Raw genomic sequence first — 27,040 nt, 5'->3', positions numbered from 1 at the left:
ATCACTGGCCTTAAGAAGAGCAGCAGCTCTGTGGAGGGAGAACCAGCTGAACCACTTTTACAACAGGTTCGATTGCCCAGCCCTCACCCCTCCTCATTACCAGTGCAACACTCACCCCCACCATCACTGGATATTGCACCCCTCCCCCACATGGCTACCATGAACAAAGAGGTGACAACAACCTCAGTCAACAGCCATCAGACACACAGACCTCAGATGCTGCCCCCCTCCCCTCCCTTCCCCCCCTCCATCATCACTGCTGATCAGGCTATCGCACCTCTCCCCCACATGGTGACCACGAGCAGTGCTACAACAATGGCTTCAGCCAATGGCCATCAGTCTCTAGCCACACGACAACCCTCACAGAAGCACCCCTCCTCCTCCTCCCCCTCCACTCCCCTCATCCCCCCCATCATTTCAGCGGACCAAGTAAGTTATCTCTTAAGGATACTCCATCCTCGTAAGGCAGCCGGGCCTGACAGACTGTGTCCAAGGCTGCTCAAGGCCTGTGCTGCTGAACTGGGGGAGCCACTGAAGCACATCTTCAACTGAGTCTACGTCTCGGACAAGTTCCAACACTGTGGAAGACATCATGTCTCACCCCCGTTCCCAAGAAACTACACCCCAGCGAGCTTAATGACTTCAGGCCTGTCGCTCTAACATCACATGTGATGAAAACAATGGAGCGGCTGGTCTTAGGTATGCTCAGACCCCAGGTACGCCATGCACTAGACCCTTTACAGTTTGCATACCAGGAGAAAGTGGGCGTGGACGATGCCATCACTTATCTTCTACACAGGACACATTCTCACCTAGACAAGGGGAAAAGTGCTGTGAGAATCATGTTCTTTGATTTCTCAAGTGCTTTTAACACCATCCAACCCCTCAGACTGGGAGACAAGCTCTTGCAGATGGGTGTGGACGCTCACCTGGTAACCTGAATCACAGATTACCTGACCGAGCGACCACAGTTCGTCAGACTGAAGAACTGCCTCTCTGACACTGTGATCAGCAGCACCAGAGCGCCACAAGGAACTGTGCTCTCTCCAGTCCTGTTCACCCTGTACACATCTGACTTCCGCTACAACACCGAGTCATGCCACATGCAGAAGTTTTCTGATGATACTGCAATTGTGGGGTGCATCAGGGACGAGCAAGAGGAGGAGTACAGGAGCCTGGTGGAGGACTTTGTGCAGTGGTGCAAATTCAATCACCTTCAACTTAACACTTCAAAGACCAAGGAGATGGTGGTAGATTTCCGAAGGTCTAAGCCCGCTCTGCTACCAGTCTCCATTGATGGGGTCAATGTGGAGGTGGTAAGCACCTACAACTATCTGGGTCTCCACCTGGACAATAAACTGGACTGGTCAGCCAACACTGATGCACTCTACAAGAAAGGACAGAGCAGGCTGTACTTCATGAGGAGGCTGCGGTCCTTCAATGTGTGCAGCAAGCTCCTCAGGATGTTCTATTAGTCTGTTGTGGCCAGCGCCCTCTTCTATGCAGTGGTATGCTGGGGAGGAAGCACAAAGAAGAAGGATGCTGGGCGACTTGACAGGCTGATAAGGAAGGCTGGCTCTGTAGTGGGAGCTGAACTGGAGTGCATCACTTCAATATCGGACAAAAGAACCCTAAACAAACTGATCAACATCTTGGACAATGAATGTCATCCGCTCTACAGCACTATCAAAAACCAAAAGAGCTTGATCAGCTGGAGACTTCGCTCACTGCCATGCACAACTGAAAGGCTGAGGAAGTCATTTGTTCCTAGGGCCATTGAACTGTTCAATGCCTCACTAAAGGGAAGAGGAGAGATAGACTTCTCTGCTTAGTCTGTCTGCCTCTCCACCCTCTCCATGTCCATGTTTTTATGAGTACTGACTGCCCACTACTGCTTACTACTGTTTTACTACTGTTTTACTATTGTACACAGCCTAATGTTTTCACTGTTTTACTGCTACACTGTTACCTCAACCTGCCCTTGCACTGAAATAGTTTTTTATTTTACCTTGTCTACATTACACTTTACTCTCCTATTTGTCTATATTATTTATGCTGGTCTCTAGACCTTACTGTTGCACTGTTGGACTAATGTTGGACTACCTTTTGCACCTTCACCATGACACCCACTCTCTTGAGCACCTTGCCAGGCACACACAACTAAGGACTATGGTTGGACTACTGTTTGCACCTTCACCATGACACTCACTCCCTTTAGCACCTCTCCAGTCCTGGCCCTGTCACTACAAGCGTCTTATGCTTGATCACCCTCAAGCACATTGGACTTTCTTAATTTAACTTATTTAGTATTTCGTTTTGTTAGTTTCTTATCTTATCTTCTACCGTCTTTATTGTACAGTGGAGTTTAGTTATATGTTTATACTTATACTAATGTTTACCATTTCTGTTGTAAGTGCATGTTGTGTGTTACTGTATGTCTGTATGCTACTGAGACCCTTGAATTTCCCCTTGAGGATCAATAAAGTATCTATCTATCTATCTATCTATCTATCTATATGGTCGTAGCGCTGGCCTATTGCATGCCTAGGCAGTTTGAAATACAATTCTCTGCCCGCCCCTTGGATTAAGTGAGGTGAATGGTTCGATTCCAGACTATACATTTCAATGATATAGGATGGCCCGTAAACTTCTAACCGACGACAGCACACAAACCTTACCTTTTCCTCCAAACAGTGTTTTTTATATAGTGAATGTGCAGTTAGTAGCAGTTATTTTAGGAGTAATCGTGTAAATAATAGTGTTTTGGTATTGAATGTTATATTTACCAACGTGTATTTTATATCGCGCGTGTGTGCTGTGAATTATTACACAAAATGTTCATTAAATGTACGAAGTATTTCTAGGTTAATGATTGATGATATGACTCATACAGTATGAAAGATACAGTAGCCTAACTCAGTGTTTCCCAAACTTTTTTTCTGAGGACCCACTTTTTAAAAATGACAGACCATCGCGACCCATTCACTTCAGAGCAAACAATTATCCACCAATATTGTTTTACGCCACAGGTTTTCAAACTTTTCCCCCCAAACCATTCTACAGTGCCATATCTAGATACGTAATAGCGCCTACTAGGTCTGGCCTACTACCACTACTATTACAGGTATTGGTGATGCACTGACTCTTCAGTTTCCCACAATTCTGCAATCTCAATTACACATGAAACAATGTTCAATATTTTCAAAGTTGTAAAAAGTTTTGTACAAACACACAACCTCAGCTTTTTCTCATCCTGCTTTGAGCACAGTTGTGTTGCATTTTGAGCATCATCAGCGTGGAAAGCTGGAAATGATTACCGAAAATATACGCCTAGCACGGTATGTTGTGACAGGCTATGTTGTAAGAATTGAACTATAGAGGCTTTTGCGCAATAGCCAAAAGATAATGCGCCTTTATTGTAGGCTAGCCTAGTAGAGTTTACGAGGTGGAAAATGAGAGGAAATAATAGCATTTAAAATGTCCATTTAAATTGTACAGTAGCCTAATACAATGTGCTGTAGTGTGTTTTAAATCCGAAATATTAAGGAATGTGAGGAGGTTGCTATTAACTACAATTGCTATTATCTACAATTGAAAATATCTACAGCCTATGACGCAAATTCAATAGCCATGTCCAGTATACGGATGTCTGCTTTAGTTGACAGCACAGTAACTAGATTTTAATCGGTCAAGCTGAAGAGATGGTGTCCGTTAATGTTTTTTCAAAAAGGCTGATTCATGTCCCTTGCATTTTGCAACTGCGAGGTCCATGGCAGGCGCCCCACAGAAATGTTTCAGTTTGTGATTGAGATGTCCACGCTGTCCCCTCTGCGACACGTTCGCACCCCAGTTTCAGAGCTTTTCTAAAAGCAAAATTGCACTAGATCCTAATAGAAAACTATTAGCTTTCCTGGCTAAATGGTAGGCCTATCACACAACATACATTGTTTGTTGGCTGTTATTGAGATATTTGAAAAAGAAAGAAATTGCCGACGAAGACACTAAAGACATGACGAGATGAGATTTTTTTTCACAAATAACAGATAATGATAAGCAGACTAGGAATCAGAGGCTGAATCGTATTGAGTCTAGCTTTATTTTGCTTGATCAGAACAGTAAAGTTTTCAGAATGTATTAACAACCTATCAAACATGATGATTTCACGCAGGGTTAGTGCCACCTCCGTAGACAGGCTCTGGTGTCACGAACTCCATTTCAGTGAAGACAGACTATGAAACATTGCCGTTGCTATGCAACCTTGACTGGGGAGTCGCGTCCTGAAGCGTCGTTAAGCTTAGTGCTTCTTACTGATATATTTCTACTTTTAACGGCACCGACAATCAAAAAACCCAGTGGAAACTAGATGGCAGAAGTGTGTAGGCCAATCGGCCCACCATTTTTTCCTACTTCGCCACCTACAGATGTTATACCGGTAGGATATTTCGAAACGCCGTGTTATTTCCCATAGACATTCGACACCCGGAAGTTGGGTGGACACGGCTGTTTCGGAGGCGGGACTTATTCCGGAGAGGTCTATGTCTGATAAGGGGAGAACCGCCACTCTCGGGAAACTTCCGGTTTCTGAATTGGTTGCAGTTCCATTTCTGGTTCCACATGAGGGCGCTCACGAATAAGTGCAGAATGAATGGAGGTCTATGGAGCTGTACCCCTCAAATCCACTTTTCTCTGGATATAATTTTTTGCGCAGAAATTTTAATGTTGCATGCGAAAGAGGGGGCAGAGAAAATACACACCGCTGAGTATTATATTTTTTGAGTCACTTATTTGTTCTAAAAAGCCTTTCAAATGTGTCAATGACGTCATTCATTAGCAGAAAGCTAGTGTGTTGTGGGCAACAACGACCCAACATGTAAGAAATCTAAAGGACGTGACTACTCGTTCATTCAACTTTTGATCTATAATCCTTATTGAGCTTGCAGAAACCACAATTTCAATTTCTCAACGACAACCAGGTGAAAGAGACAAATTTAGCCGTCTAGCTCCATAGACCCCTATTGTTTTTGCACTTATTCGTGATCGCCCCTAGCGGAACTGCAACAGATTGCAGGTACAATGGAGTTCATAGGGAGTGATCCGGCTCTCCGTAAACGGGCTCTGGTTTACGCACTTTCAACCAATCAGAGGCATCACTGTGGGATTGTGGGATTGTTCAGGATTATGGGTAATAAAGTACTTATCCAAGACATCGCGAATAAAAGACATTTATCTCAAAACAAGGTTGGTGCCCATTGAATTTTCGCCCTCTATATGAGCATACAATCGCTTAGTACAGCCGTAGCTGGTTTTAAGTGGTTACGTTTTTATGGCTTATACCCCAATTGTCAATGGAGAAATTGTATTGAATTCTTACTTCCGGAATCGGCTGTGGACGGGACTGTGATGCTCTTATAGAGCAAGCCGTGTGGAGAAAGTAGGCAAGGTCAATTTTGTAAATAACTTCTTACAGCTAAACTAGCTTCTGTAACCTTTCAACCATGTTGATTAGGGGGGTGTACAGCATGGATAGTCACATATAGCACAACAGAATCGTGCTATCATGATAGTTATGTTACTGACACTGACTGTTAATTACCTTTTCTTGCAGTTGAAATAAACAATGGATATGAGACATTTTCCAGTTTATATTCAGTGTATGTAATGTATTTGTGAGTGTAGCCTGCACAATGCAAATAAATAAAAGATAAACCATGCATTTCCATACTCATAGAAATGAACATTGAGAGACACGTATCTCCTATGATCCCAGAAAGATTTTTGAACATTTATTATATATAATAATGACATAGAAAACATGATGAATTGCATCCACATATCCTTGCACTATGAGCAACTATTTTCCACTATGCTAAAACAGTGACACTGAAAGCTAATTAGGCTACTTTCACGTTCTTCTTAAAGTGACAGGCACTCAATTAGACCGGATATTAAGTATTTAAATGACTAAATATGTGTAGCTATTAGTATTTATGCAGATCATAAAATGCTATAAATTATTAACAAAATAAGTTTATATTAGAGACCGACCGATCGATCGGCCAGCCGATTTAATCGGCCGATTTTTGCTATTTTTTAATCAATCGCCATCGGCCGATTTTCTTATTTGGCCGTGCCGATTTTAAGTCAGGCATCAACTTAGTTAGCGTTGAGAAACACACCCCTGGTGACCAGCGTGATGTTTCGATCTAAACTATAGTAACGGACAATCTAAGTGAAAATTTAACAAAAAGAGTATGCAAATCTAACATGTGAACGCTTTATAACACTGTCATCCCATGTCCATTCGTTTTCAACTGCATCGGAGTTGAAGAAGAAATGAAAGTTGCTTAGCGTTGTGGCTACAAGTGCGTTGGGAATGCGCCGACTATGCAAGCCCCCGCCCTCAACGCTGGTGACTGCTATGTTACGATCTAAACTTAAGTAACGGACAATCTAAGTGAAATGTTATGTGTAGCCTTATGTAAAGGAGTGTACAGTGCATTAAGAATTAAAATATTCTGCATTACTTTACTGCATTAACTTCTACTGTAAGTAGACATGTTATTGAAAAAAAAATACCACGTAACAGAGAGAACGTCATGTGTTACTACCTACCCTCTAACGCTGTGTTTGTTTTTTTTAACAAAAGTGAAAGAAATCAAACAAACTGTCTGCCCATACCTAGCCATTTAGATTTGTTAAAAAAGATAACAAAATGTGCTCTCCTTCAAATCTTCAAGCCATCTGTTCTTAGAGAGCAGCTGCTCCATCTGTGGTGCCAGCTTCACCTTCAGGTCCTCATTCTTCTGAACAAAGTTCCAGATGCCCTTAATGTCCTCCTGCAGCAACAGACACATATTTTAAAAACATCAGTGATTTATTTTGAAAATTCAAAGAGGGTGGATACTCAGTTTGTTCTGCACAGCTAAAATACATGATCATTATTCCAAAGTGTGTGTGTGTGTGTGTCAATCATGCATCAGTTGAGGGGTTTTCAACCATTGGTTCATGGCACTAGTGGTCAGTGAAGGCACTGATCGTGGTCCCTGACCATGCATTAAAGTGGAAATGCAGCAGTGATATAAATACATATTTATAGCATCAATGAACGATATAAACCATTCATAAAAGTAAGCCTTTTCTTTAAAAAAGCATGGTTTTATGTTGAATTGTGTTCGCCATGGTTTGGCGTCACAAAAATGGTTGTTTAGCATGAGTTCAAAACCGTATTACTCAGGAAATGCTAATTGTACAGAAGAATGCTTTACATCATTGCATTCAGAAAGGTCTGTTTATTTTGATAAATGATTGTCTTGTGTTGAGTGGTGTGTTGAGATAGATGCAGAGCTGTATGCAGAATGTAAATATGATTCAATTTCATTACAAGTTAATTGCCTTGCCATTCGAAAGCTTAGGACGTTTAGTTTCATGTGATATGCATGTGATATTTGTGTGATGAGTACTTTGTGAGCAACTCAAATGGAACGTGAATTTGAATGCACTTTGCGTCCATCAGTCCCATAGGGATATGGAAAGGTAAAGCACTGCCTATCAAACGATTAATCTGCCTTGAAGGCATCTAGCATGATGAATCATGAGTGTTTATTATATTAAATGTAATGGTTGTTTTAAAATGTTCTTATGGTATCCACATTGACATTAGCGTCATATTTACGCCTGCAACAGTGTTTAAGTATAAGTTTGGGGGATTTTTTGCCTTTATTTAGGTAGGATAGTGAAGCAGCAACAGTGTCAAATGTATAATTCCATGGAAGCTAAACCGTTCTGGTGACGTCACTAAATGCCTTTATCAAAGATGGCTCCGCTCAAATGAAAATCTGAATTAGTACCTCGTTTTCCAGCAAAACCACTTGAATTTCAGGTGTGTTTGTAAAGGCTAGGCTAGTTGATTGGCAGATCTAGCGTCAACTAGACGCAGTCTGGGCGTTTCTTCTCTTTGATTGTTTGCCCTGATGATGGTCTGAATGGGAGTTACGTCATTTAGAGACGAGTGACCGTCGCAGGAAGTGCATCATAACAAAGGGACGCAAGTCCCTCTTGTAACAGCTGTACTAGGTGATACTGCAGACTCCTAAAATTAGTTAGAGAATAAGGCAGAAAAACGGCAAGTTTCCTCATGCTGCTTCCTTATGTTGGAAAAATGTTTGTGCAAAAATGTACAAACAATCAAGAGGATGCCTTTTTTTATGTGATTTCTGCAACAGTGATACTGCAAACATGTTGATAGCCTGCTGATTTTACAGAACACTTAATTGATGTGATATAATGATAACTTGTTAAATGTATGCTTACAATGGTTTATTAAACATCATAGTCATTTATTTCGTCAGTCATCATGTTCATGTTAATGAATAGGAAGGACATTTAAAACATAGCCATAAACCAAAATTTCGCGCAATATCTGCCGTGAGTCCCTATGCGTGAGTCACAAGCTCCTCTAACTCTGGCAGATCACGTTTTTTCTCGCTGTATTCTCCATAAAGAGTAAAGTAAATTATGTACTTATATCCAGAATTGATGTCACTTCCTGGACTCGTCTGAGGCTGGTCTGAGGTCTCTTAATGACTTAACCCCTACTGTTGAATGGGTCACAACTAAAAACCCTTGCCCAAGTGTTCCTGCTTTTCAACAACTTAAAGGCTCACTCCTTAACTCCATAATTTCCACATCATCAGTATGAGTATTTGTACTAGACACTTTTTAGACAAATATTACCATTAACATCATGGTAAAATCTATAGCCTACAAAAAATGTATAGAGTAGGTCTAATAATTATAATAATGAATAAACAACTAGTTGACATTAATTAAATGAGACTGTCTTTAAGTCCATGCTATGGAAGCATTATTCATTCACTTGAGAAACAATTTGCCCTGTTTTTCTGAATGAATGAGACAATAAACTCAATGATTCAGAGAAGCAGCTCTTTATGACATAAAAAGTCATTAATTCAGATAAAACAAGGCTGATTCTCTAAATTAGCAAGATAATAAAGTATTGAATTGACAAGAAAAAGAGGGCAGTGCATGCATTACACTTCCATACCATACCCATGCAAATTAAAGAATACATTACTTTGATGTCTTCTTGGTCCTCCTCACAGCATTGGGTCAAATATTCAATCTTCTCTTTCAGGGCTCTCTGCTCTATCTTTGTAAGTTCCACTGTCGGAATATATCTGATATTTCCTGCCATACTCTGGTATATGAAACAACGAAGTCCTGTATCCACTGCCTCACATGACTGTAACAGAACATGCTGTTATGCTGTGATTGCATCTTCAGTTTTCAGTTTGATTTTTTTTTTTCATTCCATTAACATAGTGGAAATTACAGTTGCAGATACAAGGTAGCACATACATTGCTTGAAAGTAGAAGTAGCCTAGTTAAAAAAAACATTACAAGCAGTCAAACTAGCCTCAAAGATCAAACCTAAAGTCAGCATTTAATACTGCAGATGTCTGTTTAGCTTGCTGACTGGCTGCTTACCTTGTCAATCTCATCTGGCAGCATTTTTAGGTCATTGGCATATTTGTCCAAGAGGTGGACAAAATCTTTGATCTTTTCCAAGTGCTCCTGAAAGTCTTGGTTGGTCACTGTGTGGTTAGGTGAATGCATCACACAATTTCTCACATTAATCACCTAAAAAAGGAGACCATACAAATGAACACACAAACAAGGTTAAGTTTATGATACCTTTAAATTGTGGTCACATCTTCACTAAGCCACTGTTATTGAATTGTCTGTGTCATACAACATATGGAAAATAGCCTACACCTCTGAAATATACATTGAGTGTGACAACAAAGTACAAAACATATGAAGTCTGTTTAAAATAGGAAGAATACAAATAAGGTCACTGGCAACACCAGTGGCCAAAACCATGAAGAAAATATAAACATTTAAATTAATTTCATTATGAAAGTTGCATTCCCTTTTGCTGTCATCTGGATGATTTTTAGATTACCTTGTGTATTTGCTGGCCCTTAATAAATTTGCGGAAGTGAGCACAGTGGCCCATGAGGTTAAGTAACGCTGCAATATCAAAGTCATCATAGGTGGTATGGCCTCTGTGCCCCTTCGGCATGTACACCTGAGATATATTCATGATGACACAGACATATATTTAGAAGGAGGAATAAATAAATAAGAAAAATAAGATAGTAATTCAAACCACATTTAGGCTTTGAGAGAATATGCTCTAGTTGAACCTTTACATCTTTGCATGGCAGAAATACAACAGAACCACTTCCTGACTTACATCTTATATCTCTTACAACACCCTGTAACCTACAAAATAGAAAGGCTGTTTATTTCCCAGGCATATTCACTTATGACAATTCAAAGCTCCAACCATTTCATTGTTCATTGTCATTTGAATATTGTGTGCAAGGGGTAGCACAGCCTTTGGGTGTGATGTGTTGTAGGTCAATCCCATGTATAATTGTGTGTGTTCAGTGTGAATGTATACTTCTGTGTTTCTGTGTGTGTGTGTGTTGGATTTGTGATGGTGCTCTGTCTTCCTTTTGTGACTAGTATGTGTGTAACTGTTATCATTTTGCCCATGTCTCCTTGCTGTTTTAAGCCTAATTCCCAGTTAAGAGTATTTAAGCACCATCAGTGTCTGTCAACTGAGGACCTCTCTTTCCGTTTCTGCATCCGGGGTTTCTTGCTTGATTATTGTATGCATGATGATAAACAGCACTTTGTTCCTGCTTCACATTGCTGTCAGAACTGGGATCTCGGAGTAACCATAAAAGTCAAGTCAACTCAAGTTTATTTGTATGAGCATTTCATACACCGAGGTCATTCAATGTGCTTTACCTAAACGAAAGCAAACAGTAATAGCAAATAAAAGCATAGAAGGGCAACAGTCAAAGAATGGTTAAAAAAAATTGTAATAAAAAATAATAAAGATCATAATAAAAAAGAAAACATAAAACATAAAATGAAATCAAGGACCTGATCAACAAACTGCTGGAGATATATCGTGTGGACTGGAGTCAGCACTCCCTACCCAGGACAGCAAGGAAGCAGAAGGACATCAACTCCACCAAGATACAGGGGCCATTCATCCTGACAAAGGTGAAGCAGAGTCCCTCAATCTTGGTGAAGTGGTGTCTCATCCTGCTCCTTTCCTGGCAGGGAGTGCCTACTTGGCCCCTGGCGGAAGCCGGCTGAGTTGGAGAACATCTTGCTCTGCCCTGCAAATGCTCTGTTCAGGCGACTGGGTTTGGAGCGAAATTGTTTCATGCAGTTGTCTGATAGTTGTGTCCTAATGATAGGCTCAAAGCCAAAGAAGCATGCGCTATATTCCTGCTCAATACAATAGGCCTATATCAATTTGGGTTTTTAATGAAATGTAATAGGCTACAGTAGGCTACATGATGAATAATGAACTCACCTTTGCCACCTCCCATTTCTCTTTCGGCCACAGATACGGCATGCAGTTGTTCCAATAAATCATAGGCCTACTTTTTGCATGATTGGCCACGAGTTCCTTTTTCCATGGTGTACAGACCTTACAGTCAGGTATCTGTGGAAGCAACTCAGTCCTGAGAAAAGTAGCCAAGTCATGCAGACCTACAGTCATAGGCTGGAAATTGGTTACAAACCTCCTTGGCGCATAATAAAATACCGCACAGACTTAACGGCCGCCAAGAACGATAACTACGATAACATTCAATTTCAGAGCAATTTTGAGAACTGGCACGGCAGATCAGAATCCATCAAATTTTAGCCATCACATTTAACACAAGGAGATATACTTTTCTTATCCTTAGTAGCCTTGTCAGTGAACGGCCCGTCAGTTATGACTGAATGATGCAACTGAATGTTATGCCAGCCAGAGTAAAGTAACAAAAATCTGCACCTACTTTGTTTTCCCACTCGCTTCCATCACATTTATTTTGACAGATGGCCTCTTTCAAAGTGCTGCTAAGTTTACTCTGAAGGGTGATGTGGTAATTTTCAGTTTCGTTTTCCAGGAAGGGGCGAATCCCTTCTCTCAGTATGAGAAGACTTTCTGTAGTTTTAAGCCAGTTACGGTATTTGTCGTCCTTAAAGCGTGCCATTTGTAGCAATATTTTTCAGTGGTGTAGGCCTCCGGCAATGTTAATGTTATTTCGATTTTAAAGTTTGACAGAAATTGGCAGATTCGCGTATTGCGGTTCAATAAATCATAGGCGAAACGTTTTCAATCATTGCACTATAGAGAGCTCTATCTAACCGTTTTTTGGAACCCAGATCGTACGAGGAGGGGCCACAAATTCGATTTTAAAGGGACACTTCACCCATTTGCATTACGCTTTGTATCGTTAGAAACCCATATTTTTGAATGGTCATGCATCATTCCCCTATTTTCCCCCGAGACGCATACGGCCACGGGCCATATTGGATTTTTGGACAAAATTCAACAAGTTTGAATCTGTTCCAATAGGGGTTCTGACCAGGAATCCATGGAGAAAACTTTGACATGAAAATAGGCCTAATTTTTCCAACAGATGACCTGTGTAACACACAAGGGGAAGGAGGGGCTGGTGCCAGGGATCCGTCTCCCTGGCTGGAGCGGGGGAAAGGGCTATTTCTTACTCTTCTTACCCTTCCTCTTCCTCCTCCTTGTCCTTGTCGTCCTCTCCCTCTCACTTCTTCACCTCTGCGTCCTCTTCCTCCTGCTTCTTCACCTCCACCACCCTCTTCCTAGGCCTCCTCTAATTCTCACTCTTCTTACTCTTCCTGTTCCCTCCATTGTACTCCACATGGACAGCTTACCTGTGGCTTATTTACACTGCTTAGGCTGATTGCAAAGTGAACTAATTATCTAAAACAGTTTTCATGATGTGACAGTGTGCCAGACAGTGGGCAAAATATATATATAGTGTAAATATAATATATATATATAAATAGTGTAAATAATAGGCATACATGTGTATAGTTTTGCTAGGAGTGTGTTGATCATTTGGAAATTGAGTGTAAAGCAGTGAGTTGTTCTGCAAAAAGAGTGCTGTGCAGTGGATTTTATCTACAGTTTTGCAAAGTGTGTGTTACAAAATTGCAAACTGAGTGCAAAGCAGTGTTTGCGCTTTTAGTTTTGTAAAGTTAGTGAGTGGTTTTGCTAAAACTGCTTTCATTCGTACAAGTACTTATACGTTTAACATGGTTACTCTAAACATCTAATTTCCATTACAGATTATATTAATATTGTGTTCTATTACAAACAAAACAGTTATTTCGCTAAAAAATAATAATAGAAATAAAAAAATAGCTTCAACTTGAAAACATTTCGCGGCCCACTAATGGGCCCCGGGCCACTGGTTGAGAAACACTGATCTATACATCTAGCTGTATTAGAACAGAGGAATGGAAAGGCAGGACCATTTGTGTTAATAATGAAGATAAAGGCAATCTTTTCTTGATTATCTTGATTAATTCATGGACATTTTTGCACATATCACTGTGTCCTTAAAATACACACAACTTTAGTTAAATGATTACCCTTATTGTTAATCCCACTGACTGATGCATTATCATATGTGTGGTGCGGTGGTGTTGATAATTGCTTAAATGTGTATTAGTTCCAGAGACAATAGTTCCTGAGGGTATAAAACCACATATGCTGATGGAATGTGTGCCACATTCTGAGGGTATTGTATTGTGTCATGAGAACATGTAAACATATGCAAATGTATTATTCACAACCATCTTGCCACCCACCCGGATGTTTTAAGGTAAAGAGGAAATATTTCTTAAGGAAACAAAATGTTGATTTCTTTTCTTCTTCTTTTTTTTTTTTAAGAACATCAGCACTGTCTGATTTCTGTCTCTGACTTCTGTATTCCCTCTGCTGCCCTCTGGAGTCCATCTCCCATGGCATGAAGAGTTTCAAGTTCCTCTTTGAACAGTTCTTTAAGGTCCTCCTGATTCTGTAAAAAGGCACTGAGGGTCTGCAAGCTCTGCTGGTCCTATAATAAAAAAAAATAAAAAAAATAGTTAAGGCAATATATGTGACTTGCTCTGCTACAATAGAAAGGTCGCCTTGGATAAAAAAATTTGCAACACTGATCATATCAAATTAGCCATTTTGACAACTTTTACTTTTTATTTGTTTGCATTATTTTTTTTTTTTACTAAATAACAAAGTAATGTGCCACTGAATACCAGTATCTATGGGCCACTTAATATGAAGAGTTACACAACAACATTGTTTCCTCTGTTATCAGAAGACAGCAGTAGGGAACTGCTCAGTATGTATAGCGCAGGAAATAGCTTCATCTTCCTCCTACACACCATGTAGCACTCCACACTGGAATAATTTCCCACTTATTCAACTTCTGTGTGATCTGAGGCTTAGCACTATCTGGAGAACATGGTGCATCTCTGTGGCTTTAAAGGTGGGCAGTAAGTAGGTCATTGAAGGCTTTACCTCTAGACTCAGCGTCTCCTCCTGGTCTGCACAGAGCAGTAGCTCTTGAAGTCGTTCCCGCAGCAACCCTGTCTCCCATTGGCTGATGGACTCCAGTTCTATTTCCTTCACCTCGGATCCATCCACTCTGTCCACTCCGGGAACATGAACTGACCAGTCTATAGACAGCGTCTGCAGATTGGGGGGAAAAAATCACAAAGCATTTTCACACACACACACAGTAGTTGAGCATAGAAAAACTACAGTCCAGCCAATTCCAGCACTTAAGCGATATTTTTACCACGTGTGCAGATTTTGTCTGAAAAATTCCATTTTATTTTTTAAATGTTTCACTGATTAAATCTTGCCACTCACTCATGCTAACATATTGCCAATATATTTCTACAGTACATTTATCTGATACATCTAAAATTATGGCTAATATGCCTCCAAGTCCTGGGAAAGCTATTGCATATAGAACCTTCCATCATCCAAAAAGTATCATCTGCCCTCTGCTTCTCCATGCATGTATTCCTTTAAAATGAACACTATATAGCACTTGAGGTCAATCTATGTAGAATCTGAGGCTTTCAGAAATGAAGGACACTGAGGACCCCATGCAGGGTTGCTACTAAAAATGTGAAATGCATGGCTCTATGAAAGATCATAATATTTGGATATGGGGGGTGAGGGACTATATCCATGCAGGACCTTGAAATAGTCATAGCCCCCACCCACCCATCCACACCCCTCACAGCATCCCTGACCCCATGCAGGTTGTGCACTACCAACTGACTGTCTGACCTCCTGAATGTCTTGCCTGGTGACGGCCACTTCGGGGACGTGCTGCAGCGGCTGCAGCAGCTGCTCCAGGCTCCTCTGGTAGCACCGCATCCACTGTGCCGACACGCGCATCTCACACGAGTGCATCAGCTCGTTCCTGCAACGAATCACCTGCAGGCCACAGGCAGCTGGTTAGAACTGCTACACCACTGTTTAAAGACAAGTCACTGTAAACTTTTTAAGTTGGTCACATCACAGAAAAGGGTGTTAATATCCACTCTGAAAAATCTGAATGAATAAATAAAAATATTGAGAGGTATGATAAACTACGCTTCAACATCATGAAAATCTGAGGGGTATATTTTGCCCTCAAAGTGTGTGGGCCGGTCCACTGACTGCGCTGATACCGCACCTAAGTAGCCCGTTGTACAAGATGTTGCCACCGTGTAAACAAACTTCTGCTGAAATTTCAAAGCTATCACTACTGGCCAGCTGTCCGCTGTCAACAAATAGATCAATCAAAGATGGAATGGATGAATGGGGTATTTTACCTTTTTCTCTAATCTTAACATATAACTTTGCAACTTTGGTCAAAAGCATGCTCAGGTGTTTTTACGCTAAGCATGTTTTTAGGCTTTACGCTGATTGGCTTCCTTAAAGCCAAAGACCAACTTACCTGAGGGATGGTTTGTGTCATAGTCTGTCTTTGTTTTTTAGGGGTCATTTGTGGTCCCAGATTTGCATATGAAGGAGGAAACAACCATGTTTCCTGTTCACCGTAGCTTTGTGGCCAAAACTCTCCTTATTCAAAACAGCCAAGGCAAAAATATTTTTCCATTCTATGTCATCTTTGAAGAAGGACTGTCATTGCCATGATAACCAATACACCAAAATATGTATGCCATGATATAAACAATAAATATTTCTACTACTTTCTAATTGTAGGCTTACAATTCAGTGTTTCCATAATGTTCTTCTGAAAGTGGATGCTTAAATCTCTACCTGCGCTTCTTGCAATAATTACTGTGTGTGAGCTTACCAGTGACAGAACACAATGCAGCCTTTTTTGCCACAGGAGAGCCAATGATACATTGAACAAGTGCTAGTTATCCATCAGAAAATAATAAATCAGATTGTTAAAGGCTGCCATTGAGTGCCTTTGGTGTTGACAAGACATTTTCTGTCTCTGCCACCAATGCCTATCTCAAAACATTTTCCAAAGTGAAACTAATTTCTGCCGGTTGGAGAGAAGGGGGTCGCGAGACTTGGCCAGTTATTTTGAAGGGTTGCCAGACAAAAAGTTTAAGAACCACTGGGTTAGATGACAGACACTGTTTTATACACTGGGTAGGTTTTACGTCATGTAGTAATGAACGACAATGAGTGAACAAGATAGAAAGAGTGATGAATAAGATAACTCTGTCCTTGCAGACAATACTGAACAGTACAGGTCTATTAGGGTTCGGAGGCCCAGACCTTCCTGTACTGCTGCTGTGCTGACCTCTTTGACGAGCTTCGGGTCTATATAGCTGAAGTGGTCGCAGAAGTGGAGGAGGTTAAGGAGGGCAGCAGCATCACACTGCTCAGCTCTAGTCACATCTGCCTGTCCTCGAGGCATAAAGGCCTTGGATAGAAGGACACACACATATACGCAAACCGGTTAAACTGTGTGCACAAGACTGGCAAAAAACAGATAAGGGTGTCCACAGTGCAGAAGGACTTGACCACTATTGCTACAGAGTGAAAAGTTAAGTCAAATTGTTACAATTGTCTTGTGCATGTGTGAAGTAGTTATAGGGTCTTTGATATTTAAGCATGCTGGTTTGGTTTTATATGATACTAGCACATAGTTCAGACAATATTAAAAAAAATCAACATGTCGTTACATTGGTAAGAAAAGTGTTATTGTTTCAGTGCGGACTTGTCCAAAGATTCTAAAGCACTCCACTCTTAACATCTTTGGTTCTGTCTACGGTTCCTTAAATTCATACGTGTTCATAAAATGAAACGGATGATTAAAACAGAATCTACCTTTGCAAGTTCCCAGTGTTCAGCGGACCAGAGCCATGGTCTGCAGTTGCTCCAGTTCACCACTGCTGAAGGGTTAGTGTGGTGTCTCAGAATCTCCCTCCTCCACTCGCTACATAGTGAGCACAGAGAGTGCAACTAGGTAGAGTCAAAAACAGACAGCACTGTCATCATAATGCACTATACTTCAACTATATGTTGGTCCACATCATAAAACACTGACATGAGGGTTGAAGTTCAACCTTGACAGTACAAGAAATCTTTGTGTAACACAATTATTTGAGAGATACTGTTCCTACTAGCTTACATAGTTTCCAAATGTATATATTAGGCCCATACACAAGAACACACCTGGTTTCCCTTTGCTCTGCAGTTATTTCTGCATGGTCCCCGTCGCAGAATAGCATTATTGTTAATGACCCTCTCATGGAAAAGTTTCATTTCATTGTTGACAAAACCTTGCAAGCCGTCCTTTAACTTCATTAAACAATAACCAGCTTTAAGCCAGTTCTTATAACCAACTTCATTCAAACGCAAACTTAATTCTGCTAACACCATAGCGCTAATGAAAACTGTGAATTGGAACACAGTGGGAGTAGGCTAATCTTTAGCTTGTTATATCGTTACACCACCAGCGATTAGGTTAACAATCTTAACCTCGGATTTGATCTATAATCTTAAATCTCAGTCTCTACTGAGTTCGAAAAGAGCTGAAACTCAAAGAGGTAAGAGACACCACTGTCAATAAATTCGGAATGTCCCCGACTTCCGTCTTACAGTGGTGATTGTTTTGTGACCACAAGTGGCTGTGTTGGTATGAGTGTTTCGTATCTTAATGCCTGCACAAAAGAAATCCATTAAGTTAAATTATTGACTGCTTATCATTCCAGGTTGAATGATAGATTTAGAACTTTCTTTACTCCGAACTTCAACAACATAAATGACGCGCTATTCCCAAAGACTGTATAAATAGGATATTCCGGAAAGTAGGCTAGGCATACCTTTCATTACGCACCAAAAACGAGCCCTCGAGAACTCGGCGCGACCTGCGATGCATTTTGGGAGCTGTAGTCAACTTTTTGGCATAAGTAACCAGTCTGTTCATTGCCCTCAGTTTAATGTTTTGTAGGTTTAAATGTTGACCCCGCAGCTCAGCCTCTTTTCTGTTGAGCTATTGAGCCTACCGCCATGACATCCTGGCCCAGCAGATGGTGCTATAAGCCCGTCATGTGTTGTCGATGTTGCAATTCGCCTTATCAGAGTCCCGTTCTCTGGCCTCCGGCGGCCATTGCAACCCAGAAAGAGGCCACAGGGTGAACTTGCCATCATACCTCAGTCCAGCAGATGGTGGTAATGCATTCCATTTGGGCACTTTTTTCAACTATGTCGGGCAGAACTGCCCGTGCGTAAAGCTTCACGACACCAACCTCATTCCAGCTGCAAGATCACAACACATGATTGGCACGATGTCTTCACATGACAACTTTTGGCAGAGGAAGGGGCAGAATATGTGTAGACAACTGACATGTTTGCGTTGCCAACTAACCCCATACATTTACAATAGGAGATTCTTAGTGCTGTCTCCTCATAGACCTCTGAAGTTCACCTACAAAAAAGCTGCCATCTTTGAGAGCCGGTAGGCCTATCTTGCGATTTTTCCTAGTGGAAAATAACATGGGGATTTTGAATTATCGCAACTGTTAAACTCTCGCGGGGACGAAGAAGTCTGAAATGCAGACGTTTTGCTCAACACACTTTTGTCCACTGCCTTCGAGTACGAGTGTGTACTGTAATCTTTGGTAGCCTACGTTAAGACGGCAAACTTAAATTTTTGCTACCCCAGAGCTAACTTGCAATGCAACTTGCCATAGGTAGTTCCAATTAACACCCAGATCTCATTATTTGGGTAAAGATGGCAGTTTTGGTTCTTTTTTGTAGGCGAACTTCAGAGGTCTATTAGAAAGTCTCTGGAGTAGGCCTAACCTTCTGCTTCTTCTTCAGTGAGTTTTTTTTAGCAGTTTGCAAATGGAGTGCATTACCACCATCTGCTAGACTTAGGTGTGATGGCAAGTGTACCCTGTAGCTTTGTTCTGGCCGCTGAATGAATAAGGCGCATAGAAGACTATCTTTGACTGTCTTCTCAACCTCTGACACTAACTGGATTCTCTGCTGACCTTCACCTTAATCCATTTAAGGTAACGAGTTCAGCTGAAATGGTTTGGATAAGCCTATATTGTTTCTTATTTGAAAGCACTGCCCTTGCAGCAAAAGTTATTACATCTATTTAAACTAGGCTAAAGCTGCTTGAGATATGCCGACTTTTGACAATGGTGTGAAAATCTTTGAATGGAAGCCTGCATGTTTCATAAACAGGGAAGGTAGGCCACATCAACATCATTGCAGATGGGACTCTCCAGAATAGTACGCAACAACCAATCAATTATTTTCTATACTTTGGTCTTTATTCTGTGATGATTGTGCACACAGAAAAAACAGACATTTTGGTTATCTCACTGATATCTATTACACTATAATGTTTTATTCTAAAAATTACATCAATCCCCAATTTTGGGGGCATGTTGTACAAAACATTAAACCACAAAATGTTATCAAAAGAAAATAAATATATTGCTATATACATATTTCATATATACATTTGAATATTTACACTGTCAAATACTTTTCAAGGAAGCAATGCCCAAGCAAGCACACATATATATTCACCCCTCTGGCCACTGCGGAGATTGGAAATGAGAACATTTTGAATGAATTCATAAAAAAAAAGAAAAAAACTTCTGTGAAATGTATACAAAAGGATTCATTCTGTTTCTCAGGTCATCTCAAGCCATCATCATCCTCCCGTCCGGTCCCATCAGAAGGAGGTCTGTGGCAGAGCCTGTTCTGCCCCTAAAAAGGAGGTCTGTGGCTGAATAGCCAGCTCTGGGAGTTCATTTGGGGCATAGTGAAACTCCTGCTGCTCCAGCTGGGCCCCGAAGTCGTACTGATGGTTGTTGAAATGGGTGGGCAGGGTGCCCGTCCTGTGGCAGAGGGGAGCTGGGCGCTGGCCGTGGTGGTGGGCAGCCACCTTGGGGAGGCGTGTATGGTATCCATACTCTCTCCAGACGGGGACCTGGGGGTCTGCTGCATGCATCGGGCCATAGGCTGAGGCACGGGAGAACGCTATGGTGTAACCACCATTAGTCATATGACTGCTGGAGGAGTAGGTGGGGATTTCATAGAGCTGACCGAATCGATCCACTGGTCCGGTGTAGAATGAGCCTGTGAATTAATAGAATGCTCATTAGGTGGTTGGCTATATGAGTAGTCATGGACCGGTTTCCCATAAACATGTATTGAGCATAGTCCTAGACTAAAATATAACCCTAAATTAAGATTGTTTTAGTCTAGGACTAGGCTTAATCCATGCACAGGAAAATTTTTATTGTGACAAAGTAAAGTGATATCACCATTATTATTATTATTATTATTATTATTATTAATATTATTATTGTAAAGTAAGATGATAGTTAGACTGCGGATCCCTCCCATATGCATAATATGCAAAAGGAAGTACTGGGTTACGAGGGTGTAGTCCTAAATAGTCACAGTCAGCACACTGTAACTTTCATTTAAATATTCAACTCTTAAAGAGAAGTGGCACTAGGAAACTCACTGTTTGCCTGTGGCTGAATATTGCACGGCGCTTTGCGGGCAGCTTCTCCGCTCATGTCGGAGTCGCTATCGTTGAAGTCGCTGTCTCCTTTCCCACTGTCCTTCACGCTCGTCTGATCAGTGGAGCCTGTGCCACTGTGAACGGAATAACAACAGACACACACACACACACACACACAGAAAGGCATGAGCAGAGTGCCATCACATCCAATCCGGAAGCTCAGTGAATGCTCCACACAGGCATTGTGATTCAGCACATGTCTCAAGCAAGCCAGCAAGCAGGCTCGCGAGGGCCAACGCTAAACAGGCAATACATTCACTGCATCTCAAACTATAAACTTAATAACAACTTTACAGTTATAATTATGATATTTACCACTGGGCATTTGGAAATGCATGGTTATGAAAATTATATGTGTGCATTTACACAGAGAATATCATAGTTATGTAAATGTAAGCCCTTTGGTATGACATTCACGGTTAAGTGACTCACCTTATTTGTGATGTGAATCTGTCACCCTGCCAAACTGCCACAGATTCAAAATGGCTCTTGCTGAGGAGAGGTCTGAACACCTGAACACAAAAAGAACCACATTAGAGGATTGGTTAATACAATTTGTATGGACTAGTGCTCACACTGCGTCTGGTTAGTGTACGTCAGTTATGTTCCTGTTGTTTGTGGCTATCGCTTACCTTATTGTTGGAGTCTGTGCTTTGTTCATCATAGGAGTCATCTTGTGTGGAGACAGAGGAAAGTTGTTCATTGACGGTGGAGCTCTGGGTGGACATGTAGGTGTCGGATTCCCCTGAGTCGATACTGTGGCCGGGGAGGGGCATCCTTCTGATGAGGCCTCCGCTAAAGCCTTTCTTCGGGTCCAGAGGCCTGTCTCGCTGGCAGCACCTCCGTGAGAGGGCCACAGTCATGATGGCCACAAGCAGGAGGGCGCAGCCAACGGCAAGCAAGATGATGATGACCAGAGAGGCGTCCATGACCTCAGGTTCCTCCGCAGAGTCCTCATGGGACTGCAAGAGGACCAGGATGGGCTCCTCGTTGATGGCCATGTCTGTGACCACAAAGCGGACGGTGGCGATGCAGGACAGTGGTGACCTGCCGCTGTCTGTGACAACAATCTTCACCTCCAGGACTTCTCCTAGAGCGAATGATAGGCCGTACTTGAGCACCAGTTCTCCACTGAGTTTGCTGACTGAGAAGACATGCTGTTTGTCCTCCGCCAGTCTGTAGGTGAGCTCACCGTTCATGCCTTCATCGGGATCCCGGGCCTTGATCCTCAAGGCGAGGTAGCCTGCTGGAGCATTGTAAGGAATGGGCACATTGGCAGAGTCGTTCAGAAGAACCGGGTAGATGATGAAAGGGGCGTTGTCGTTTTGGTCCAGAACTTTGATTCTGACCACAGCCGTGCTGGACATTTGAGGTGAGCCGCCATCTGTGGCTTCAATTGGCACGTCAAACTGCTGAACAGACTCGTAATTAAAAGCGCTGACGGTGTGGAGAGACCCTGAGAGGGGATCTACCGAAACGAAGGAGGACAGTGGCGCCCCCCCTGGTGACTCGCCGTCTATGAGTTTGTAAGTCACTTTTCCGTTCTCCCCGGCATCGGGGTCACGGGCTACCACTGTGGCAATGTAAGTGCCCGGTGCTTTGTTTTCCATCACTGATATTTCGTATACTGATTTACTGAATGTGGGCGAATTGTCGTTTTCATCTCTTACCCTGACGGTGTACTGCTTCAAAGTTTTGAAAGGTGGAGAGCCCGTGTCCTCGGCCTCGAATGTCAGGTTGTATTCTGGGATCTTTTCTCTGTCCAGCGTGGCCGTGGTGACAACCATAAGAGAATTGCCATAGGCCTGTTGGAGTTTGAAGTGTTCGTGTCCATTCAAACTCACCCGCACGTAGCCGTTTTCGCCCGAGTCCCTGTCCGAGGTGCTGATCAAAGCCACGAAACTCTCCACGGCAGCAGCCTCGGTTATGTACGCAACTCCGTCACTCATCGACGTCATCGGTTTAATGTTGATCTCAGGTGGGTTGTCATTCACGTCCACGACTTCAATCATGACTTTGCAGGTCGACGGAATAGAATTAAGACCCATGTCATAAGCCTGAATATTCAGCTCATATGATCTCTTCGTCTCGAAATCTACCAGCGACTTCAGGGTCACTGCGCCAGTAATTGGGTCGATTTGAAATGTGCCTTTGGACTCTTCTTGACACCCCTCCGCAAAGTCGTAGCGCACCTCCCCATTGGGCCCCTGATCAGGATCAGAAGCGTGCACTTTAAGGAGAAGAAATCCGGCCGGTGCGTCCTCTGGGAATTCAACTTTGAGAGTATCGTGCTCGAAAATAGGGCTGTTGTCATTATAGTCCATAACTTTAACATTTACGGTCATTGACCCAGATTTGGGCGGACTGCCACCATCAGTGGCACTTACTTTAAGAGTGTAATTTTCTTCGACTTCTCTATCGAGCGCTTTAAGCAGAATCAGCTCGGGGAACTTTGCCCCATCCTCCGTATGCCGCACCTCGATGCCAAAGTGGTTGTTGAGAAGAAGTTGGTAAGTTTGAATGTAATTGTTACCGACGTCTAGGTCGACCGCTGCGTCCAGTGGAAACCGTGTGCCTACTGGCACGTTTTCAGATATTTCCATGTCCGTTGTGTTCCTCTGAAATTCAGGGGAGTTGTCGTTTATGTCTTTGACGTGGATTTCCACGTGGATCAAAAGAAATTTCTCTTTGAAGAAAACCACCACGTCGAAAGTGATAAGACACCGGGGGGAGCGCTGGCAGAGGCTTTCCCGGTCGATGCGATCTCCTACAGTCAAAAGCCCGTCAGTCGCTCTCATGTGGATCAAAGTGGAGTTTGTCTCTTGCATGAAGCGGAAACTTGTGTCGGGATCCTCGGCTGGGTCGATTTTCAAGTCTTCAGATAAATTCCCAATAAAAGTGCCAACGGCATCCTCCTCGTAGGTGTAGTATTTTGTGGTTGTGCCACCCACAGCAGAAAGTGCCAGGAGAAGCACAAAGCTGACGCTCATAATTGTCCCTTTAACGCTATTATTCATGACTACTACTTCTAAAAAATAAGCTTACTTATCAGCTAACAATCCATTTAAATGTTGAGTTACCCGGAGTGACACACAACGTCTTGATGGACTGACCAGCTCTATGTGGGTATACAGGGAGCGTCAACACAATTGGCTTTTACGCACAGCCTATGCAAATGAGAAGACTTGCTGACCAATCACGTCGGGTAACTTAAGGCAAATGGAGGTGATGTCGGGTAACACCTATTCACTGTATTTTTATGTTGGTGCAAAAGGCAAAGTGTCCTACAAGTTTGCTGCAAAAGGGTGGTTTATAAAGTTTGGTAACAAAACAGTCCTCAAATGTTTGTATCCAAATGCTTTGGGCTACTTGCTTCGTGTGTACGTTGTAGTTTCGTATGGTTTATGCAGACTGTGCATGTCATTAGTTTTAAAATATCAGTAGGTTATACATAAGCAAGACCCTGGCTAAATTTGGAAAGGTGGCACCTATAATGTGCGACATCTCATGGCCTATGTAATGACATTTTATAAAGAATGTATTCAGTCTTTAATTAATTAATGTTCAATGTCCATGGACACTACAGTCTACAATTTAAAAAGCCTCTTTTAATCCATATCCTTTTTTACTTTCTACACAGCAATTCACTACATGGAGAAGATGATGATGATCTTTTTCATAGTTTTGTTGAACGTTGTCAGCCGTGCATGAGGCTTATCAAAGAGTGAAGAGATTGTGTGGAGATTTGTATCGGATAAAATACATTTTGTCATGACTTCATATTTTGACTTCATCAAATATTGTAGACTATGCAGAACACACTGTGTGTTCTCACTGCCGTGCAAATGTCAAAGTGACAACTGTAGGTTTGCATGGTTTAAAAGTGACAATTTGGATGTCCCCAGACCGCAAGGTGGGAAGAATGACAACTGGCCATCTGTCATCGATGCGCAAATCGTAAGGTGTTAAAGCTCTCCCCTTTTTATATATTTCTTTAGCCAGACCAAGGTGACACAGTCGGGTCACGGTACAGATTATTTCTAGCTCAACCATGACAAAGGACTCGTGAGGAAGAAAGTTTTTAAAAAACAAATAGAATTTAACTGGTTTTAATGGAATGCATGTGAATGCATTGAATGAATGTAGGCCTACGCTTAATTCACAAATAAAAACCATAGAACATGTGTGTGTGTGTGTGCGTGTGTGTGTGTGCGTGTGTGTGTGTGTGTGTGTGTGTGTGTGTTTGTTTATTCCATTTTGTGTAGCAGTAAACTATAATTTACATCCCTAATTGCACAGATTAGATTACCTTCATCAACACAATGTCCGAGTTATTCAGTTCCACATAACTCTTTACAAACGTGTAATTAGCGTTAAAGGCGCGGCTCCCCTTTGCCATCGAGTGAGTCCTATGTTAAGTAGTTTTTAATGAGTTTTAAAGGGTTGCATTGTTCGCCCTGGGCCTCAGGATATAACTGCATGCTTCAAACTACTTCCATGACTTCCAGGGGTTTGAGCTTAGTTTGTTTGATCCTCAGACGTTTCTTCCCGACTGTGCTACATTGTGCGATAAACGATTCCAAAGTGTTGACCAAACCCTACACCCAACAAATTGCCCCAGCGCGGCTTCAACCTGTTGCTCGCATGGCATATGGCGTCCGAGGGAAACTAGGGAATCCTCGGTTTTCTTTGTGGGCTCACGTGCCTCCATACAGACATGAATGAACTGGTAAACACTGAGACAGACACAATAGGCTTGCCCCGCACCCCGTTTCTCATGGCCTTCGCCCGTCTCACGCACAAAAGGGTTATTTTGTCAGATTTAACGTCCACTAGCCTACTTTACCCTATCCTTAGAACAAGTAGCCTACGAATGGTTTACTTGGAAAACCTGAAAGGTTCAGTATCCACTTATTTTTGTTATTAATTGATTAATCAATCCATCTTTATTTGTTTTGTGTAAAAGAATGATAAGCTTAACCGGTTTCACAAAAAACGAAGTATATTTTTCGCTTGTTTGGTATTTGTAGGAATTACACATTGAGCCGAAAATTCCTGAAGTAGTCTAAGCTACTTTACATCTTTCCAGGAAATACGAGTACCTATAGGTCTCCTGGTTGTCATTGTATTTGGGTATTGGGAAGTTTGTAAACATTTCATCATGTGAACGTAGGTCAGACAACATGGAAGGAAACAATTTAATCATTGTTAAGTCGGCAACATAGACTTTAATCTAAAACAATTTATAAAGTTGTCTCTAAGCAACTGCTTAACAGCTAAGGATTATCTGATGATTAAGAAAGCTTGGCTGCATTGTTCATTGCCTTGACCATTTGGCGTGATCTTATCTGTCTTATTGAAAGACAGATCACTGAGACATATCTAGAGGGAATTCCCACTCGTGCGCCCGTCTTTAGCAGAAAGCATTTAAAAACATAACACTTGGTGCATATAGGCTATTGTATGTGGCGAAGCCGGTTGGAATGCGTTCCGATGGACGCTCTCCCATGACCCCAGTTTACCTATTTTTTGACACCTCACTGCTGAGATAACCCGCTTGTGTGGTGGCAGTAAGATCATTAACGGCAGACTGTGACGATAAGCCATGTGTTTGGGCGTGAAGGCATTTAACTAAATCCCCAGATAAATAGAAGAGACCCCACAGACCATATAAAAGCAGGCCTACATACTATTACACAAGTCTCAATACACAAAGATATGGAATTTGGGAGGCCAACACCCAATACACATTTAATGCTGAATGTGTGAATGCAATTTTGGCATTTTATTGACCAACTTGTTTTGTTTTCATACAAAGAAAGTAACTAAAAATATGTGCCCATTCATTCCTTTTCTATCAAATTAATTTCTTTCCCCTCTTCTTAGTGACCTTTGAAATGGGTTCTCTTAACTTGCCTTCTTGCCTTAAACTGAATTTGCCCTGAGCATGTAAAAAAAAGTTTCACCTCAAAGGTAGTGCAGGGTCAATTGAAATTTGCAAGGGGTGACATCAAATTGGAGGCCTTTTGTGCTGGTCTGCAGAGCGAGGTGATTAGGCTTAGCACCAGGCCATGGTG

The 27,040-nt window shown here is 41.9% G+C and overlaps 3 protein-coding genes across 8 annotated transcripts; all 3 read right to left on the bottom strand.

Annotated features, from left to right (window-relative positions):
• Window positions 1-5,770: 5,770 nt before the first annotated feature.
• On the bottom strand, window positions 5,771-12,256 carry LOC125288440 (uncharacterized protein CXorf38 homolog). Of its 3 annotated transcripts, XM_048234811.1 has the most exons (6): window positions 11,895-12,256; window positions 11,423-11,554; window positions 9,986-10,111; window positions 9,508-9,660; window positions 9,095-9,262; window positions 5,771-6,836 (listed from the first exon to the last, which is right to left on the bottom strand). In XM_048234811.1, exons 1-6 carry the CDS (start codon window positions 12,090-12,092, stop codon window positions 6,696-6,698), a joined length of 918 nt encoding a protein of 305 aa, XP_048090768.1. In that variant the 5' UTR covers window positions 12,093-12,256; the 3' UTR covers window positions 5,771-6,695. The 3 variants fall into 3 exon arrangements, with proteins under 3 accessions (XP_048090768.1, XP_048090770.1, XP_048090769.1); XM_048234813.1 differs by lacking the exon at window positions 9,095-9,262; XM_048234812.1 differs by lacking the exon at window positions 9,986-10,111.
• Window positions 12,257-13,088: 832 nt separating this feature from the next.
• LOC125288451 (uncharacterized protein CXorf38-like) lies at window positions 13,089-18,509 on the bottom strand. Of its 4 annotated transcripts, none has more exons than XM_048234833.1 (6): window positions 18,232-18,509; window positions 17,234-17,368; window positions 16,704-16,826; window positions 15,224-15,373; window positions 14,441-14,611; window positions 13,089-13,979 (listed from the first exon to the last, which is right to left on the bottom strand). In XM_048234833.1, the coding sequence occupies exons 3-6, from the start codon at window positions 16,818-16,820 to the stop codon at window positions 13,818-13,820; spliced, it is 600 nt and encodes a 199-aa protein (XP_048090790.1). In that variant the 5' UTR covers window positions 16,821-16,826; window positions 17,234-17,368; window positions 18,232-18,509; the 3' UTR covers window positions 13,089-13,817. The 4 variants fall into 4 exon arrangements, with proteins under 4 accessions (XP_048090790.1, XP_048090789.1, XP_048090788.1 ...); XM_048234832.1 differs by having other exon boundaries at window positions 17,234-17,342; XM_048234831.1 differs by lacking the exon at window positions 18,232-18,509 and adding an exon at window positions 17,582-18,217.
• A 1,423-nt stretch (window positions 18,510-19,932) lies between these two features.
• Window positions 19,933-23,953, bottom strand: LOC125288671 (protocadherin-8-like). The gene is made up of 4 exons (XM_048235217.1): window positions 21,596-23,953; window positions 21,396-21,475; window positions 20,904-21,037; window positions 19,933-20,509 (listed from the first exon to the last, which is right to left on the bottom strand). The coding sequence occupies exons 1-4, from the start codon at window positions 23,951-23,953 to the stop codon at window positions 20,103-20,105; spliced, it is 2,979 nt and encodes a 992-aa protein (XP_048091174.1). The 3' UTR covers window positions 19,933-20,102.
• Between the last annotated feature and the right edge of the window lie 3,087 nt (window positions 23,954-27,040).

Source organism: Alosa alosa, chromosome 23 (genome assembly GCF_017589495.1).
Source record: "Alosa alosa isolate M-15738 ecotype Scorff River chromosome 23, AALO_Geno_1.1, whole genome shotgun sequence".
Taxonomy (NCBI): Eukaryota; Metazoa; Chordata; class Actinopteri; order Clupeiformes; family Clupeidae; genus Alosa; species Alosa alosa.
The sequence above is the reverse complement of the archived record's forward strand: the minus strand, read 5'-3'. Positions and strand labels throughout refer to the sequence as shown.